Here is a 19,677-nt window from a genome sequence, read left to right on the forward strand (position 1 = left end):
GCAGTGAGCCAAGATCGCGCCACTGCACTCCAGCCTGGGTGACAGAGTGAGACTTTGTTTCAAAAAAAAAAAAGGGGGTAAAGATTTAGATTTATGGCCATGGAACATACTGTCAAAAGAAAAACATAGGTTATAAAACAGGTAGCCCCATGTGGATGCATCCCAAGATGGTTGCAGGACAGGTCTGCAGCTTCTAGGCCAATGCCTGGCCCTGCTCTCCCTCAGGACGGTTGTAGATTATAATGAAAGTCCTGGGAATACTGGGTTCTTTCACAAGACACATCAGTTATATCACCTGTATTCCCATCCACAGTGCAATCATCTCAGATATTAAGTAGTCCTCTGGCCTACAATAAGGGTTATGAGATAAGAACAATGTTTGTCTTTCACACCATGGCTCTAATGTGAGTGAAATACAGTTTAAACATTCTATTTATTCCAGCCCACTTTGATCACCTTAATAGATGTGTAATTTGCATTGTGATTATGGCTGTAACCATGCCTTATATGGTCTCAGATCTGAAATCCGTAATGAAATACATCCAGGCAGAGGCTCACACCTGTAATCCCAACACTTTGAGGGGCCAAGGTGAAAGGATCACTTGAGCCCAGGGGCTCAAGGCTGCAGTGAGCCGTGATCATGCCACTGCACTCCATTCTGGGTGACAAAGTGAGACTCTGTTTCAAAAAAAAAAAAAAACAGAAAGAGATCCCAAGATTCTTCTAAGTTTAAAACAATGAAATAAATATCAATTTTGCCTGAAGAGAATAACTTTCTTTCTGGAGAGTTATTTTTAGATTGCCTTAGTATGATTATTACCTATCAAGAACTAATTATTGTATATAAACATAGATCCGCATATATAGTATAATAAAAAACAACAGGTGTTGTGGTGGGCACGGTGGCTCACCCCTGTAATCCTAGCACTTTGGGAGGCCAAGGCGGGTGGGTCACTTGAGGTCAGGAGTTCAAGACCAGCCTGACCAACATGGTGAAACCCTGTCTCTACTAAAAATACAAAAATTAGCCTGGCGTGGTGGTGGGTGCCTGTAATCCCAGCTACTCAGGAGGCAGAGGAACAAGAATCACTTGAACCTGGGAGGTGAAGGTTGCAGTGACCCAAGATCATACCACTGCACTCCAGCCTGGGCGACAGAGCAAGACACTGTCTCAGAACAAAACAAAACAAAAAACAACAGGTTTTTTTGACCCTAGGTTAAAACTGTAAGTTAATATACACAGAGAAAGATGTCTGAAAGAATGTTAACCACTGTTAACATTTCAGTAAACTCTGAGTGGCAGAATTTGGGGAGATTTTAAACTTTTGTTTAAAAGGTTAAAACAAAAGTATAGTATAAAATTTATACTATTCATAAACATATATTTCTGTATAGTATAAATTTTTTAAATTAACATCATTTTTAAAACAAAAAAATTTTTTAACTACTTTAAGAAATCAAAACACAATTTCTTTTTACAAAGAATTTTGATATATATACAAAAAAGGCTCATTTTAAATATTATTCTTTGAAATGATTTTAAGTAAGACCTTTTTAATTCAAAGGAAATTACAGCAAAATAAATTAGAATCCCTTTATATTTGAACTTTGCCCATGACTGAATGACCCTCTGACAAAGAGGACCTAGAAAAGAGTGACAATTTTAACAGTATTTATTATAGTTCTTTAGCTCAAATCTGGAGATTCATACATTTCTGAAATGCATTCCTTTTAGAATTACAAGGAAGCCTTAATAGACACTCAGAAATCTAACTACACTCAATAGTTGACAACATGATATAAATTTTCAATTGTACCACCTCGTGGCAACACCTGAAACCTGTGTCTGCTTCCTCTAGCCTCAAGGTCCTTCCTGGCAATATTTTACATAAATCTTACCTCTTCAAGTTTCTTCTCAATCTCCTTAAAAACAAGATTTGCCTTAAATCCATCACTTGCAGAGCTGGTTGGAACAGCTTCAATTTGATGAGTTCTAAAAGAACTGGGGAAAAGAAACCGTTTCAATTCATGGAGTCACATAGGTACTAGGTTTTTCAACATTTATAAAATAGTAATTTTCAAAATTTTCAAAAACCCTAAGAACAGAGATGTTGCAAATCTTATCCAAAGGAAATCTTTAGTAAGCATATAAAATAATTAAGCTTGGCCGGGCGCGATGGCTCAATGCCTATAGTCCCTGCACTTTGGGAGGCCGAGGCGAGTGAATCACCTGTAGTCGGGAGTTCGAGACCAGCCTGGCCACCATGGAGAAACCCCGTATCTACTAAAAATACAAAAATTAGCTGGGCATGATGGCGCATGCCTGTAATCCCAGCAACTCAGGAGGCTGAGGTAGGAGAATCGCTTGAACCTAGGAGGCGGAGGTTGCAGTGAGCCGAGATGGCACCATTGCACTCCATGCTGGGCAACAAGAGTGAAACTCCGTCATAAACAAAGAAACAATTAAGCTCTTCTTCTCATTTTTTCAACACATAATCAGCTCATTAGGAGCTAGAAGTTTTTCTTGAAAATACAGTAAACCAAAGAAGCTACCCTCATGAATCTTACATGCTAGTGGAGGAGACAATTTACAAACAAAAAAATAAATAATATAGTTAGCCAGGCACAGTGGCTCACACCTGTAATCCTACACTTTGGGAGGCCAAGGCGGACAGATCGCTTGAGCTCAGGAGTTCGAGACCAGCCTGGGCAACATGTTGAAACCCCGTCTCTATAAAAAACACAAAAATTGGCCTGGTGTGGTGGTGCGTGCCTGTAGTCCCAGCTACTCAGGAGGCTGAGATGGAAGGATTGCTTGAGCCTGGGTGATGGAACCAGACCATTTCTAAATAAATAAGTTATTTATTAACCTATTATGGTGGCATGTGTCTGTAGTCCTAGCTACTCAGGAGGCTAAAGTGGAAGGATCACCTGAGCCTGGGAGATAGAGGCTGCAGTGAGCTATGATCACACCACTGCACCCCAGCCTGGGTGACAGAGTGAGATCCTGTCAAAAAAAAAAAAAAAAAAGTGCAGCGGTTGTTCAATAAGCATCTGTCTTTTTCTTCCCCTCTCCTCTCATGTATGTCTCCCTGCAGTCCTCCAATCCATTTCTCCTTCCTCTTTCCCTTTTCCTTCTATTATTTCATACTTTTTTTCTCTCTCTCTCTCTCTCCCACAGGGGCTCTGTCGCCCAGGCTGGGGTGCAGTGGTCCAGTCACAGCTCACTGTAACCTCGAACTCCTGGTCTCAGGCAATCTTGCCTCAGCCTCCCAAGTAAGCTGGGACTATAGGCGCATGCCACCATGCCCAGCTAATTTTTCAAATTTTTTGTAGAGACAGGGGCCTTGTTATGTTGCCCAGGCTGGTCTCAAACTCCTGGGCTCAATCGATCCTCCCACATTGGCCTCCCAAGGTGCTGAGATTACAGATGTGAGCCACTGTGCCTGGCCTCGTTTCATAAATATTTAATGACTTCTTGCTACATGCCAAGCAAGACATTTCAAAACACTGGGGATATGATAGTGAACAGATCAGACCCAGTCCTTGCACTCACTTAGTTTATATTCTTCCAGTGGAGGAGAAAAAGAAGTAAACACAAAATAACTGCAAACTGTACCAAGTACTTTGAAACAGGAGTAGGGTGACTATAGTTTACTATACATTTACATTTCTAAATAGCAAAAAGAGAATAATCAAAAGAGAATAATTCAAATGTTCCTAGAATAAAGAAAAGACAAATATTTAAGGTGATGGATATCCCAAGTATACTGATTTGATTTTCACAAATTACATGAATGTATCAAATTATTACTTGTACCCTGAGACTATGTACATCAGTTATGCATCAATAAAAAATAATTTTAAATTTAAAAAAAAGGAACCTACTTTAGGAAGGACAGTCAAGGAATGACCTCTAAGACCTTATTAAAGGAAGAAAAGGAGCTAGCCATTCAAAGAGGAAACTGCAAAGATCCTGGGGGAGAAAGGAGTATGTTAAAAGAAAGTCAAATAAGACCAGAGTCTCTATAATACAGTAGGTGTGGGGAGAGTGACATGAAATGAAATTGGAGAACTAGGCAGGCCAAATGATGATGCAGGCAGGCCAAAGTAGGGAATTTGGAAATCCATAGAAATGATAACATGGAAGTGAAATTGTTTGATTTGTGATTATTCTTACAACAGTGTGCTGAATGAATGACGATGGAGAGAGGAGCAAGAGGAGTGGGCACTAGTTAGGAGGCTGTTGGAATAATCCAGATAGGAGGTGATGGTGGCCTGGACTACAGAGGCAGTCTGCCAGTAGATAGAGAGTGGGAATAGATTCAAAATAGAAGTGGAATCCACAAGCCTTGCTGTGGGGGTGAGAGAGATACAAAGAGGAAAGGGCAAGGATTATCCAGGCATTTGGCCTGAATAACTGGGTGATGGAGAGGCCATTACGAGGACAAGGAGGAATGTAGTGGGAATAGAGGGGATCCAAGTTCTGTTTAAGGCACAGTAAGTATACTATTTTATAAAACAAGAAAGCCATGGATATGAGAGTCTGGAGCTCAGTGGAGAGGGCCAGCTAGAGATAAAATGGAGAAATCATCAGCATAGTGAAAGCATTTAAATCCCTGGGCAGGGACTGTAAGAGAATTATAGAGAAACAAGAGAGCCCAGCAGAATGCCCTTTAGACCTCCATTACTCAGAGTCAGGGACAGAAGGGAAAGCAGCAGCCAGTGATGCAAGAGGAAAACCAGAAGAGCATGGTGTCATAGTTGCCGGGAGCAAGATTCCAGGAGGGAGGGGCAAACTGTCAAATGCTGCCACAAGGTCAAGTATCCACTAGATGTGCACATGGAGAGTACAGATGACCTGACCTTGACAAAAGCAGTTTTCAGTGGAGGGTGGAAGTCAGATTATAGTGAATTGAAGAGTGAATTGAAGAGGGAAATAGACACAGCGTGGCTCTTTTGAGACATTAGTTTTAGTGGAACAGTAAAATGAGGTGGTCTCTGGAGAGGAATGTGGTGGTATCAAGGAAGAGTTGTGGGGTTTTTTGGTGGGGGGGATAAAGATGACATCTTTATTTTCACTAATCTCTTAAAGAAATGTAGCCTTTCTGGGCAGGCGTGGTAGCTCACACCTGTAATCCCAGCACTTTGGGACGCCGAGGCAGGTGGATCACCTGAGGTCAGGAGTTCAAGACCAGCCTGGCTAACATAGTGAAACCCCGTCTCTACTAAAAATACAAAAATTAGCCGGGCATTGTGGTGTGCGCCTGTAAACTCAGCTACTCGGGAGTCTGAGGCAGGAGAATTCGCTTGAACCCAGGAGACAAAGGTTGCAGTGAGCAGAGATCATGCCACTGCACTCCAGCCTGGGCAACAGAGCAAGACTCCATCTCAAAAAAAAAAAAAAAAAAGAAAGAAATGTAGCATTTCCTTCTGGATGTGGGCATATGAGAGTCCTATAACTTTTAAAAAATACTTTATTTTCCAATTTTTTATTATGTTAAAATACACATAAAATTTACCATCCTAACCATATTTAAGTGTTCAGTTTAGTAGTATTAAATACAGTCATAATGTTGTGCAACCATCATCACCTTTCATCTCCATAACTCTTTTCATCTTGCAAAACTGAAACTCTACCCATTAAAGAGTAACTCCTCACTTCCCCCTGCTTCCAACCCCTGGCAACCACCATTCTACTTTCTGTCTCTATAATTTTGAATACTCTAGGTACCTCTAGGTACTATGATTCTAAGTGGAATCATATAGTATTTGTCTTTTTGTGACTGACATATCACTTGGCATAATGTTCTCAAGGATCATCCATCTTGTAGCATGTCAGGATTTTCAAAAAGGCTGGGTTTCATTTTAAGATGAACAAATCAGAACAGGTATGCCTGATGATGGTAAGGAACCTGGAAAAAGGAGATGGAAGGAGAAAAATCTTGTGGCCTGTGACAGGACGAGGAGACTCAAGCGAAGAAAGAGGATCAGATGGGTGTAATTCTCCTGTAGTGGGTCTGTAGGTCTTGGATGGAAGTTGAGGAAGTTTGGGTTTAATGGCTTCTATTTCTCAACAAAGTATAAGGCAAAGTAATCAGCAGAGAGTGAGGGTGAAAGGAAGGGTGTGGAGAGTCTAAATTGAAAAGAGAGCCTACTAGAGGAATCATATTAATATATGAACAGGGAATGGAACCTTATCTCCAGCAAGCAGACTCTGTGCAGTACTCGTTGCACAGAATGCCACCTCACACCTCTATGCCTTTGCCACTGCTGCTCCCTGGGTCCAGAATACCTCCATCTTAGCAAACTCCATTTCTCCCTTCGAGACCCAGCCCTTTCAGGAAACTCCTTTTCTGTGAAACCCTACTAAATGTCAACGGCTTAAGAGCAGATACCATACCTTTTCTTTAAAAAAATTCTCTGTATTGCCAGTTCCCAGCAAATCATAAGCATTTAGTGAACAGTGACTGAATGGAACTGAAGTTACCCTGAATTCTCCCTTGCCTAACTCCTAATTCCTTCCTGTTCCATTCAGAGCAGAATTATCTATGGTACACTATATCGTCTTGGTCAAAAGTCTGAATATGTGACCTAAAATCAAGTAGCCACAGCTAGTTCTCCACAAGCCAATTTCATTTCATTGGTCCAATTTTTCAGTTACTTTTAATCATCATTGTGCCCTTTTCCAAACTTGCCACATCTTGCATGTTCCCAAAGGTCACAGGTGTGTCTTTTATCTTGCTTGTTTTGAAAAGTTCATGAAGTTAGTGATGAACCAACTTTTCATCCAGATTAAAAGTTAATATGTAAAGTTTTATCAATGTTTTCTGAAAACCCCTCATTCCTTAAAATTTATATATGTGCCCTGCTCTAAGAAAACTGAATATATCAACTTAAACTCAGAGAGTATTCACATTCACAAAAGGATGTTCCTCATGATTTCTTTACATAAAAAGTTCTTTTATCAGAAACTAAATTCCAATTGGTTTTATTTTTTTAATTTGGTTTATATATGTTTCCTGGAATAAATCTAGTATATAAACATTGAAAGGAAACTTGAAGATAAAAACCAGCAAATATCCTACTCAGCATATGAATTCCCTCTATGATTCTTGAAAATTTTCATTCTAAGGCCTAAAACAGGCTCTGCTACAACAATGTCAAAGACTGAGAGCACAGAGTAGCCAGGAAAACAGAAGCACCGCACTCAGCTAGAACCTTGATTCCTACCACTCAAGGCTCTCTCTCCTTAGATAAGTTATTTTAACTCTGATCATCAATCTCATCTATAAACAGAAATACCTAATGTGTGGGACTTTTATGAGGATTAAACAAAGAAGTACATGTGAAACACCTAGTGTGGTCCTGGCACATACCAGGCCCTCAAAAAAGTGATTGTGAAAGAGATCTTACAACTCAATAATTAAAATACAAAGACCCCAATTTTCAAATGCCAAAGGATCTGAATAGGCTTTTCTCCAAAGAAGATATGCATATAGCCAATAAACATGAAAAGATGCTGATCATCAATAGTCATCAGGGAAATGCAAAGCACAATGAAATACCACTACACAACCACTAGGATGACTAACACTAAAAAGATAGGTAACAAGAAGTAATGACAGAATGTGGAGAAATGGGAACCTTCAGCCATATAAAGGAATCAAGTACTGATATATGCCACAACATGGATGAATCTTGACAACATTATGCTAAATGAAAGAAGCCAGTCACCAAAGGCCATACAATGTATGATTTCATTTACATACAACGTCCATAACAGGCAAATCCATAGAGACAGAAAGTAGGCTAGTGTTTGCCAGAGACTGCAAGGAGGGATTACTAATGGGTACACACTTTCTCTTGAGGTGACGAAAACATTCTAAGATTAATTGCAGTAATGACTGCACAACTTTGTGATATGCTAAAAACCACTGAACGTACACTTAAAATGCGTGAATTGTGGGCATGTGAATTAGGTCTTAATAAAGTTATCTGAAATAATTTTTAAAAAATGGTTGATGAGGCCGGGCATGGTGGCTCATGCCTGTAATCCCAGCACTTTGGGAGTCCAAGGCAGGTGGATCACATGAGGCCAGGAGTTCAAGACCAGCCTGGAAAAAATGGCAAAACACCGTCTCTTCTAAAAATACAAAAATTAGCTGGGCCTGGTGGCCTATGACTGTAGTCCCAGCTACTCAGGAGTCTGAGGCACAAGAATCGCTTGAACCCAGGAGGCAGAGATTGTAGTGAGATGAGATCATACCGCTGCACTCCAGCCTGGGTGACAAGGCAAGACTCTGTCCCAAAAAAAAAAAAAGAAAAAGAAAAGGAAAGAAAAAGCCCGAGCTCGGTGGCTCATGCCTGTAATCCCAGCACTTTGGGAGGCCAAGGTGGGAGGATTACTTGAGGTCAGGAGTTCAAGACTAGCCTGGCCAACATGGAAAACCCCATCTCTACTAAAAATACAAAAATTAGCCAGCTAGGCCTGGTGGTGCGTGCCTGTAGTCCCAGCTACTCAAGAGGCTGAGGCAGGAGAATTGCTTGAACCCGGGAGGCAAAGGCTGCAGTGAGCCAAGATTGCGCGACTGCACTCCAGCCTGGGCGACAGAGCAAGACTCCATCTCAAAAAAAAAAAAAAAAAAAGTGGTTGACGGCCAGGCATGGTGGCTCATGCCTGTCATCTCAGCACTTTGGGAGGCCAAGGCAGGTGGATCACTTGAGCCCAAGAGTTCAAGACCAACCTGGGCAACATGGTGAAACCCCACCTCTACAAAAAAAATACAAAAATTAGCTGGGCATGACGGTGCGTGCCTGTGGTCCGAACTACTCAGGAGGCTGAGGTGGGAAGATTATCTGAGCCTGGGGAGGTCGAGGCTGCAGTAACCCATGATAACACCACTGCAATCCAGCCTGGATGACAGAGTGAGACTCTGTCTAAAAAAAAAAGTGGTTGCTGTTATTCTTAGTGTTTGGGAAGATTATAAAGTCCTGCATTGTAATCAAACCTTCATCCCTAAAACGAAAATTTAACCAGTAATCAGTTTGTTCTGACTGGAGACGGTCGTACAGTACGCATAAGTTTCAGGGAATATCAAGTTCATTTGTAATCAGCTACTCCCCATGACCTCAGAGCAGGCACATGGGTCCATCACACATAGAAATACAGCCCACAGAGTTGAGAGTTGGAAGACAAACAAAGAAACCTCATAGAGGTATGGTGGGAGATATGATAAGATCCTCTTTGGCCAAGCTGTGGGCTTCAATGAGTTGGATATGTTCCCCATACTGTACTAAAAATTTAAGTTCATTTTTTTCCTACACCCCTAAGTAATATTTATAATTAATAAATAAAACCATTTTCAGGCTGGGCGCAGTGGCTCACAGCCTGCGCTGTAATCCCAGCACTACTGGAGGCTGAGGTGGGCAGACTGCTTGACTCCAGGAGTCTGAGACCAGCCTGGGCAACATAGCAAAACCCTGTCTCTATAAAACTGAATTAAATTAAACTAAAATAAAACTATTTTTGACCTTTAACCAGTGACACGACTAGAGAAATAGGAAAGAAGAAAGGAAAATGCACTGGGAAATAAAAAACCAAAAGTTTATTGAGCAACTACAATGTGTGGCAGATATTTTTAATTTGTTATTTTCTGATCCCTAAAGTACATATTTTCAGTATTTTCTAAATAAGGAAAAGGCTAAATTAATATGCTCAAAGCCAGTAGTGTGATCAAAAAGTTGATTAAGGTACTCTTCCCACTGATCAAAACTGTCTCTGATGGCATGGCATGGTGGCTCACGTCTGTAATCCCAGCACTTTGGGAGGCCGAGGCAGGCAGATCACTTGAGTTCAGGAGTTCAAGACCAGCCTGGACAACATGGCAAAACTCCGTCTCTACTAAAAATACAAAAATTAGCCAGGCATGGTGGCACGCACCTGTAATCCCAGCTACTCAGGAGGCTTAGGCACAAGAATTGCATGAATCCAGGAGGTGGAAGTTGCAGTGAGCTGAGAATGTGCCACTGCGCTCCAGCCTAGATGACAGAGGGAGACTCTGTCTCAAAAAAACAAAAATCTGTCTCCGGTAACTCTAGTCTATAAAATTTAAAAAGTTGTCACATACAAGTGACATTTAACTAGTTTTATAAATTCCTCATTCTAACTGCTAACAAACTGGTGGCTACATGAGTATGGAAACAGATATACATCACATTAAGATTATTGCGTGCATTCCTTAAATATCTGTTTTAAAACAAAACTAAAGTAATGCTTGTGTGTGCTACTGCGCTTGCTGAAAAGGCCTAGAAGTAATAATAACAAGCACACAGCTAACAGCCATTTGTGGTTTCCATATACCATTCTCTACTAAAAGGAACCAGGACTCAGAGAAATGACTGATCCTAGGGCTGAGGCATGGAAAGCACAGGACGAGCCTGGAATATCTTCTTGTGCCAGAAAGTAAGGAACTACTAAAAGGAATCATAGGGAAAAATGAATCAACTTGATCAGGTTCCCACTGGCCAAATCTGGGGCATTTTGAAAATCAAAATAATTGATACCACTTTACTATAACCCAGTGAATACAATAAGAATTCATGAGTTTGTATGCATACATATATAAATATATGAATAAATTTTGAAATGGAAGACAAGGGAAAGCTCTTCTTTACAGAATAATGCCAGTTAATAAGTATAGAAAAAATGGTATCATCTCAAAGCATCTTGCTACAAATTACTTATTAATTACAAAGAAAAGAACAGCAACTTTTCAGAGGAAAACATGGTAGATGCCACATTAAGTGATTAAAGCTAACACAACACCAATATGGGTTAAACAACCTCATGCACCTCCAGATATGATGCACCTAGAAGGACACAACATAATTTCATGCTGCAAAAAATGTATAATCTGAATCTAATTTGGGGAAACATTAGGCAATTGCAAACTGAGAAACATTCTACTATTAAAGAATATACTTGCACTCTTCAAAAAAATCATGGTCAAGAAATACAAAGAAAGTCTGAGGGATCATTTCACATTAAAGGAAACTAAAGAGACATGACAGCTAAATGCATTTTTAGGGATTTCTCCTGACAGGGAGAAAAAATAAAGTTTAGAGTATATTTTATAAATATATTATTGGGACAGTTGTTGAACTGTGACTATGTTATTTGAATGAGTTCATAGTATTGTATCCATGTCTTTCTTTTTTCTTTTTTTTTTTTTGAAACAGAGTCTTGCTCTGTTGCCCAGGCTGGAGTTCAGTGGCATGATCTCAGCTCACCCCAACCTCTGCCTCCCAGGCTCAAGCGATTCTCATGCCACAGCCTCCTGAGTAGCTGGGACTACAGGCATGTGCTACCACGCCTGGCTAATTTTTGATTTTTAGTAGAGAGGGGGTTTCACCATGTTGTCCAGGCTGGTCTCAAACTCCTGACCGCAAGCCATCCACTCACCTCAGCCTCCCAAAGTGCTGGGATTACAGGCATGAGATACCATGCCCAACCCTGTTAAGTTTCTTGAGTTTTATAACTACTGTGGTTAAGCAAAAGAATATCATTGTTTCTACAATTACACACGAAATATTTAGGGATAAAGAAGCATAACAACTCCACCTTTCTCTCAGATAGTTAAGAAAAAAATGTATACAGATATAAATATATGTAGAGGAAAAATGATAAAGCAAATGGGCAAAATGTCAACAATTGGTAAATCTAGGTAGAAGGTATAAGGGAGTTCCTTGTATTATTCTTAGAATTTTTTCCTGTTTGTTTGTAACTACCTAACAGGTTCTAATTGAAAAAGAAATTCAGGCCAGGCGCAGTGGTCCATGCCTGTAATCTCAGCACTTTGGGAGGCAGAGGCAGGTGGATTACCTGAGGTCAGGAGTTCAAGACCAGCCTGGTCAACATGGTGAAACCCTGTCTTTACTACAAATAGAAAAATAAGCCGGGCATGGTAGTGAGCACTTGTAATCCCAGCTACTTGGGAGGCTGAGGCAAGAGAATCACTTGCACCTGGGAGGCGGAGGTTGCAGTGAGCCGAGATTGTGCCATTGCACTGCAGCCTGGGTGACAAGAGCCAAACTCTGTCTCAAAAAAGAAAAGAAAAAAGAAAATATGAACAAGTTAATCACCTGCAATGCTACTACTCCAACAATTTTTCTCTAACCATTTTTCTGTATTGCTTCTTGTTGTCTTTATTTATGGGCATGCATACAGTTGTAATCATTATATAGAAACAATTTTTACTTCTAATTTAACTTCTTATATGACTTAGGATCTTCAAATAGTACCCACTGGGTTAAACTTTCAAGCTAACTTAGTTTTCCATTAAAAAGAAAATGGGAATAATCCAAATATGCCTCAACCAAAGAATGGGTAAGCAACTAACACTTCCATACAATGGAATATTATTGAGCAATAAAAGGGGACAAATTACTGATACACACAATAACGTGGATGAATTTTAAAATGTGTAATACTAAGTGAAAGAAGCCAGACTCAAAGGCTTTTTGATTCCATTCACATGACACTCTGCAAAAAGGAGTACTACATGGGTGGAAAACAGATCAGTGGTTGCCAGAGGCTAGAAGAGAAGGAGAAGGGTTGACTACACAGGTGCACAAGGAACATTTTTGGGCAATAAAACTATTTTATATTTTGATTATGGTGGTAGTAATACGACTGTATGTTTATCAAAACTTGTGGAAATATAATACAAAGAATGAATTTTACTGTACGTAAATTATACCTTAATTTTAAAAAAAGAAATACAAAACAAAGTTGGGCTTTAAAAGGGGGTTTTATTTAACAGAATATAGAATACATACCTATTCTTAGTCTGTAGCACAAAAGCTCCTCTCTTACGTAAAATGAATAGGATGTTATAATACAAAGTTGATATTCATGTTCAAAACTGGTGTAAATTAAAGTTTAATTGTGAATTAAATGTAGTTGTTCACAGCCCTTAAATGTGACCTCTCCTCTTCATTGTTCACAGCCTGTGTTGCAACACTAAACATTTCTCCTCCACACTCCTACAACAGCTTCCTAAGCATTCCTGGCCTCTGGTCTCTCCACCACCAGCTCAAAGTAATGTCAGACTGATCTACCTAATGTGTAATATAGTCACATGATCTTTTGCTAAAGAATATCTTTCCATATTCTATAGGATAAATTCCAAACTCCTGAGCATTGCATCTGAATCATTTCAAAACCATAATCCCACTTTGTCCCTCTACCCAGGCACACACAAAATAATCTACTCTGTACCCACACAGCACAACGACTTGTCAAACCTCCTTGTATTTTCAAATTTCTATACCTATGTACAGACTCGGAATGCCCTTCCCCTATACTTCTGTTGGGCAATCCTAGTCATCTCAGTTCAAATTTACTTTCTTCATAATAATTTCTTCCTCTGAGCTTCTACAGCATTTTGAAAAAAGTATGTTGCCTTCCCCATATATTTAGAGGACCATACAAGACTCTGTCTCAAAAAAGAAAAAAAACCCACAAAAACTTAAGATTCAATACTTTTTATTCCCATTCAATAAACATATGAGAGACTCCAGGAACAAGAGATGTAAGTCACAGTCTTAGGCCTCAAGGATTTCATATAATAAAGGGAATTAAAAACTGGATACAGTGCAACCAAACCAACTAGATAGTACCCAAAAACATACAAAGTGCTGTGGATATTCAAAAAGAGATGGTATTTGAGACGGGCTTTAAATTATAAGTTTTACAACAGAAATTATATTCTGGGCAGAGAAAGAGGAGAGGACAAGAGAAGAGATCCAAGAGCTTACAGAAGAATAAAACAGACTCAATAAAAGAAGTGTGTCTCCATGTATCCATATGCAACAAACCTGCACGTTGTGCACATGAACCCTACAACTTAAAGTATAATAATAAAAAAAAGAAGTGTGTCTCATATCCTTTGTTGGAGAAACAAAAAGTGTGAATAAATGATTAAATAATTACCAAGAATTTCAAAAGAAAAAAGGGAGCCAATTAATGTCAAAAGCTACAGCCGGGTTAAAGAGAGTAAATAGGGAAAATAAAGACAAAGTTATTCAATTTCATTTAGATCCTGGTGGCCTTACCTGACACTGACCTCAGTGGTGAGGTAAAAATTAGACTGTGAGGTATTCCGGCTTGGAAAAATAAAGGTGGCTCAACATAAAAGGCTCATCATGAACAACAACAATTAAGGCAAGGAGAAAAAGAGATCTAAGGGAAGACCAGAACATGTATGCAGACAGAAGAAAAGGAGTCAATGGAAAGATAACTAAGTTACAGAAAGTGACTGGAAACAAAAGTATGGAACAAGGAAAGCTGAGCCTTTGACAAGAGGGGCGCTTTTTTCCTCTGGGGAGGAACACTTCTCTGAGAGATAAGCAAGGGAGTTGAGGGATCCTGAGTGGGATGGGAAAGAAAGTGCCTGCAAATTGAGGAGCCTGGGCAGTTGAAGGAGAGGAAGAAAGTCAGCAAGAGACAAAAAGAATTCTAGCATCAACGAGGGCTTATTAGCTGGACTCGGAAATACAAATTTGCAAAGATCCAATCAGCACATTTAATGACTCCCTAAACCACCTCAGAAGCCTGGAAGACCATGAGGAGACCTGCCTAAATAACTTAGGTTGCTAGGGCCGAGACCCATACCCAGCTAGCTCAGGCTTCTAGTTCAGTACTCTCGTGACTATCCTGGGTCCTTTTTCAACAGAATTCACCTAAAGTTGGTTAAATTTAAAACCTGATGGCCACTTTTAAAGCCATGTTCTTAAAACAATGTAATGAGATACTTTTCCTTAAATACTAAGACAATAAAATAAGAAATTTTTACATGTAAAACATCAACAATGTGAAAAGTCAGAAGGATTAATTGACACACAAAACTCTGAATGTCACTCACCTGGCGGCTTCCGGAAAACCCATCTTGTAGAGTGTTACAACCACAGCTCCTCCAATGCCTAAATTATGCTGCAGAGCCACCTTTGCACCAGGAACTTGCCTCTTTCCGGCTTCCCCTCTCAGCTGCCAGCAGAGTTCTGCACACTGAGCAAGACCTAACAAATCGAACACAGAGCACTGAGCTGCTTCCACCAGCTTTCTCAAGCCAGAAAAGGGATGTTTGTGACTTTAAATTAAAGCATTTGATGAAGCCGAGGCCACGTTTGTGTAAATAGTAACTTCTCTTAAAACACCGAAGGGTTTTGCAGCTAGTTATTTTGTCTCTAAATTTCTTTCCTGCACTGTTTCGACTTAACCTGTCGTTTTCTGGCATGTTGAAAGAGAAAACACCGAATCTACAATTCTCTAGTCCAGGGAAAATGGCATAAAAATAATTTAATTTTACCATTTTTAATGTATTAAAAGAAAATAAACAAGGATTTGGAAGTTCACATTCCCTAAAAAGTTTAGCTGGTATGGGAAATTTTTCCTATTATTTTCCTCCAAGTAGTTCCCAACAACGAGTTGTTTTCCAGACCTATTCACAGCTACTCACAAGAAAGGTTCTGGAGTCAAAAGGATAACATTCTGTCCCCTGAATAATAAAATCAAAGATGTTTAGAGCTGAAAGGAACTTACTGATGTAAACACTGAGAAACAGAAAGGTTAATCTGTGAATGGTTACAAAGCAGGCTAATTTCAGAGGTAAGGTTAGAACCCATGACTCCAGATGTACATTTGTTTGCCTTTCTATCGGACCAGCTATTGAAGGAGAGCTGGGTTAAGAATGTTCTATCAGGGCCGGGCGCGGTGGCTCACGCCTGTAATCCCAGCACTTTGGGAGGCCGAGGAGGGCAGATCACGAGGTCAGGAGATCAAGACCATCCTGGCTAACACGGTGAAACCCCGTCTCTACTAAAAATACAAAAAAAAAAAAAAAAAAAAAAAAATTAGCCGGGCGTGGTGGCAGGCGCCTCTAGTCCCAGCTACTAGGGAGGCTGAGGCAGGAGAATGGCGTGAACCCGGGAGGCGGAGCTTGCAGTGAGCTGAGATCGGGCCACTGCACTCCAGCCTGGGCGACAGAGCAAGACTCCGTCTCAAAAAAAAAAAAAAAAAAAAGCAGTGGCGCAAGCCCGTAGACCCAGCTACTCCGGAGGCTGAGGATCACTTGAGCCCAGGAGTTCCAACCTACAGTGAGCCGTGATCATGCCACTGCACTCCAGCAAAACATCTCACACCACCAAAAAATTCCTTTTTTAAAAGTACTTTAAAAATATGAGACAGCCAGGCTGTCTAAAAAAATAATAAGAAGAAGAAAGAAAAGAAAGAGACCAATACACCCGAATGTGGCGCTTTGACATGCTGAACTGAAGAAGCCTCAAGGTCTTTCTGATATCCCCCCTCAACATCTCTCCCAAAACCTTTATCTGCCTAAGAACCAGACCCATCAAAATAAACAATTGCTTTTTCTTCCCCTCAAAAAAAAAAAAAAAAAAAAAAAGAATGTTCTATCAGGGCAGACCGGTCTGCATGTCTACTACTTACAGTGCCTATTCTTCCATACACATCCCCAGCCACAACTTCCAATTCCTGAGTACCTGTGACAATTTCCTGTATAAACCCCAACTTCCCCAAGAAATTTAACTGCTGCTTTTCATTTCTAAGCAGTGTCTATATATTTACAGACCATGTATCTTAAACACTATTTAAAAATAGGTAGCTCCCAGCGTGGACAACATAGCAAGACCTCATCTCTACTAAAAATAAATTTATTTTATTTATTTATTTATGTTTGAGACAGAGTCTTCCTCTGTTGCCCAGGATAGAGTGCAGTGGCACGATCTTGGCTCACTGCAACCTCCACCTCCCAGGTTCCAGCAATTCTCCTGCCTCAGCCTCCCAAGTAGCTGGGACTCCAGGCATACGCCACCACTCCCAGCTAATTTTTTTTTTTTTTTTTTTTTTTTTTTTTTTTTTTTCAGTAGAGACGGGGTTTCACTATATTCGCCAGGCTGGTCTTGAACTCCTGACCTCATGATCTGCCCACCTTGGCCTCCCCAAGTGCTGGGATTACAGGCATGAGCCACCGCACCCGGCCTAAAAATAAAATTTTTTTAAATCAGCCAGGCATGGGGACACATGTCTGTAGCCCTAGCTACTCAAGAGGCTGAGGAAGGAGGATGGCCTGAGCCCAGGAAGTCAAGGCTGCAGTGAGCTATAATCATGCCACTGCACTCCAGCAGGGCAAGATTATAGGGCGAGACCCTGTCTCAAAAAAAAAAAAAAAAAAAGGTAGCTCCACAACTGGTAATAACTTTTTGAATTGTGAACATTTTAGAAATTAATGAGGAAGGTCAAAGTGAAATGACTCTATTTATACCCAAACTTGGGGGCAATCAGTTTTACTGGAAATCTGCCTTTATAAATGAATATGTAAGACAAAAATGACAAAAAATATTCAAACTGGTCTTAGATACGCTGCTAGTTGTCTTCACAAAAGAACAGATGCAATTTACAACTATTTGAGAAAATACTCAATCTCGCCATTGATAAAAATCAAATAGATACCATTTTACACCAATCAAATTGGTAAGAATATTTAAAAATGGGAATAATCAATGCAGGGGAAACTATGGTAAGATAGCCACCTCTATACAGAACTGGTCAAAGTTTAAACCAGGACAACCTTTTTGGAAAGCAATGTACAAAGTTATGAAGAGTCTTTAAAATGCCTTCAAAACCATTCCATGGAAATAATCAAATGTAGGGAAAGTTTTACACACAAAGCTATCTGTTCATCATACTGTTATAACAGTGAAAAACTAGATAATCTAGAAGTGAAATAACTGGGGAATGGTTATGTAGAGAGGGGCAAAGGGAGCAAATGCTCCTTGGCCCTCTGAAGGTTTCCTGAAAAATCAACTTGTAAAAGTCAGATTAATTAGAGAAAGGGTATACAAATTTATTTAACATGTATACATAGGAGCATTCAGAATAAAGACCCAGAGATACAGGGGAAGTTGTCCATTTTATGCTTAAGTTCAACAAAGTATGGAACAGCCCTATAGAAATATGATTGGACAAAAAGCATATGATCTAATGCTAATAGACTGAGTGGGGAAACCCAGCCAGGCCTGTCCATCTAGGTTCTTCTTGGCCTCTTTGAGCATGCATTCCTTCCTTCTGGGCGTGGGGCAGGTCCCTTTCTGGAATGGGGGTCTTATGACCCCCAGTCAAACAAGATAGGTCAGATAATTTCTTTATGGCTAGTTTTTACACAGAAAGGTGAAGGGAAGTTATAGTAGTATTCTAGGTTTTATGACTGGCTTTGGGGAAAAGGGGTTATGGCTTTCATGATCTGCCTTGAGGAAGAGGGATTCTAGTTTCTACGGCTGGCCTTGGTGGGGAGAATGGGACTGAGAGACAGGAGGCCAGGAGAAGGCCAGAGAAAAATTTTTGCTTCTGAGGCTTTTATTTTGGTGTATTGTTTTCTAAGCCCTAACAGTGATTGTAAATTAAAAGCTAGATGTAAATAGAAAAAGCAAGCTGTTTTTCCTCTCTACTCAACATACTCACAGCGCACTTCTGTGACTAGATGTCGGAAAGGTGAGGGCTTCCCCCAAATAGCAAATCGATTCTTTTACAGACACCGATGAGGTATTCTGTAATTCATTTCAATTCTAACACTATTTACCTGGAGATAGTGTCAGATCCCATGGGTTGAGGGCTGAGTCCCACCAGGCTGTTCATACTTCAGATGCCAAATGCAAGTCCAGGCCACCTGTACTTCCAACCAACTGGTTACAAAACATCATCTTGCTGCAAACATTTCCTAACAAGATGTTGGTCAACCTTTTTACATGAAAGTAACTGACCTAGGACTCAGCTACATACATAAGAGTATACAATCTGGTTGCTTCTAAAAATAAACCATTCGAACATGTATCAAGCACTCTACCAAATGTTAAAGATAACAGAGGATTCACAGTGTAATGTAAATGCAAAGTGCTAACAAAGATAAGGACGTTAAGTGCTATGAATAGACACAGAATGGAAAAGCTATAGGAGATAACATTTTGAGTTATTCTCTGAGGTCTTTTCTTCCTTCTCCTTGAACCTATAAACCTTCCTATACTATCAAGACAGCCAAGTACAATAAAGTCATAATTCGGCTTTAGTTTCAAATTAGACATTTAAATGCTTTTCTAAAAACAACATTAAAAAGCATGTTTTCCAAAAACAACAGTAAAAAGTTTTCTACTATCAGAGCCTGAATTTTTGAGGAAGAAAAGGCTTGTTGAGCTTCAAACAGCAAAAAGTTTTCATAGACTCAGCATACACTGAAGAATGTATATTTATAATAGAGCAGTTTTTCTCTCCAAAAGATATAAAATTTGTCACGCGCGTCCATGTGAAGAGACCACCCAACAGGCTTCGTGTGAGCAACAAGGCTGTTTATTTCACCTGGGTGCAGGCGGGCTGAGTCTGAAAAAGGAGTCAGCAAAGGGTGGTGGGATTATCATTAGTTCTTATAGGTTTTGGGAGAGGTGGTGGAGTTAGGAGCAATTTTTTGTGGGCAGGGAGTGAATCTCACAAAGTACATTCTCAAGGGCAGGGAGAATACTACAAAGTACCTTTTTTTATTGTTATACTTTAAGTTCTAGGGTCCATGTGCACAATGTGCAGCTTTGTTACATATGTATACATGTGCC

The 19,677-nt window shown here is 40.0% G+C and overlaps 1 protein-coding gene across 2 annotated transcripts in view; it reads right to left on the reverse strand.

The window, feature by feature from the left end:
* The window catches only part of SCP2 (sterol carrier protein 2), a 127,722-nt gene that overhangs the window by 21,634 nt on the left and 86,411 nt on the right, over positions 1-19,677 (reverse strand). For both annotated transcript variants that reach the window (XM_016918530.4, XM_513413.8), the window contains exons 12-13: positions 14,928-15,081; positions 1,900-2,002 (exon numbers count right to left, since the gene is read on the reverse strand). In XM_016918530.4, coding sequence (XP_016774019.1) covers positions 1,900-2,002; positions 14,928-15,081 — 257 coding nt within the window. The remainder of the gene's footprint in view (positions 1-1,899; positions 2,003-14,927; positions 15,082-19,677) is intronic.

Source organism: Pan troglodytes, chromosome 1 (assembly GCF_028858775.2).
Source record: "Pan troglodytes isolate AG18354 chromosome 1, NHGRI_mPanTro3-v2.0_pri, whole genome shotgun sequence".
Classification (NCBI taxonomy): domain Eukaryota; kingdom Metazoa; phylum Chordata; class Mammalia; order Primates; family Hominidae; genus Pan; species Pan troglodytes.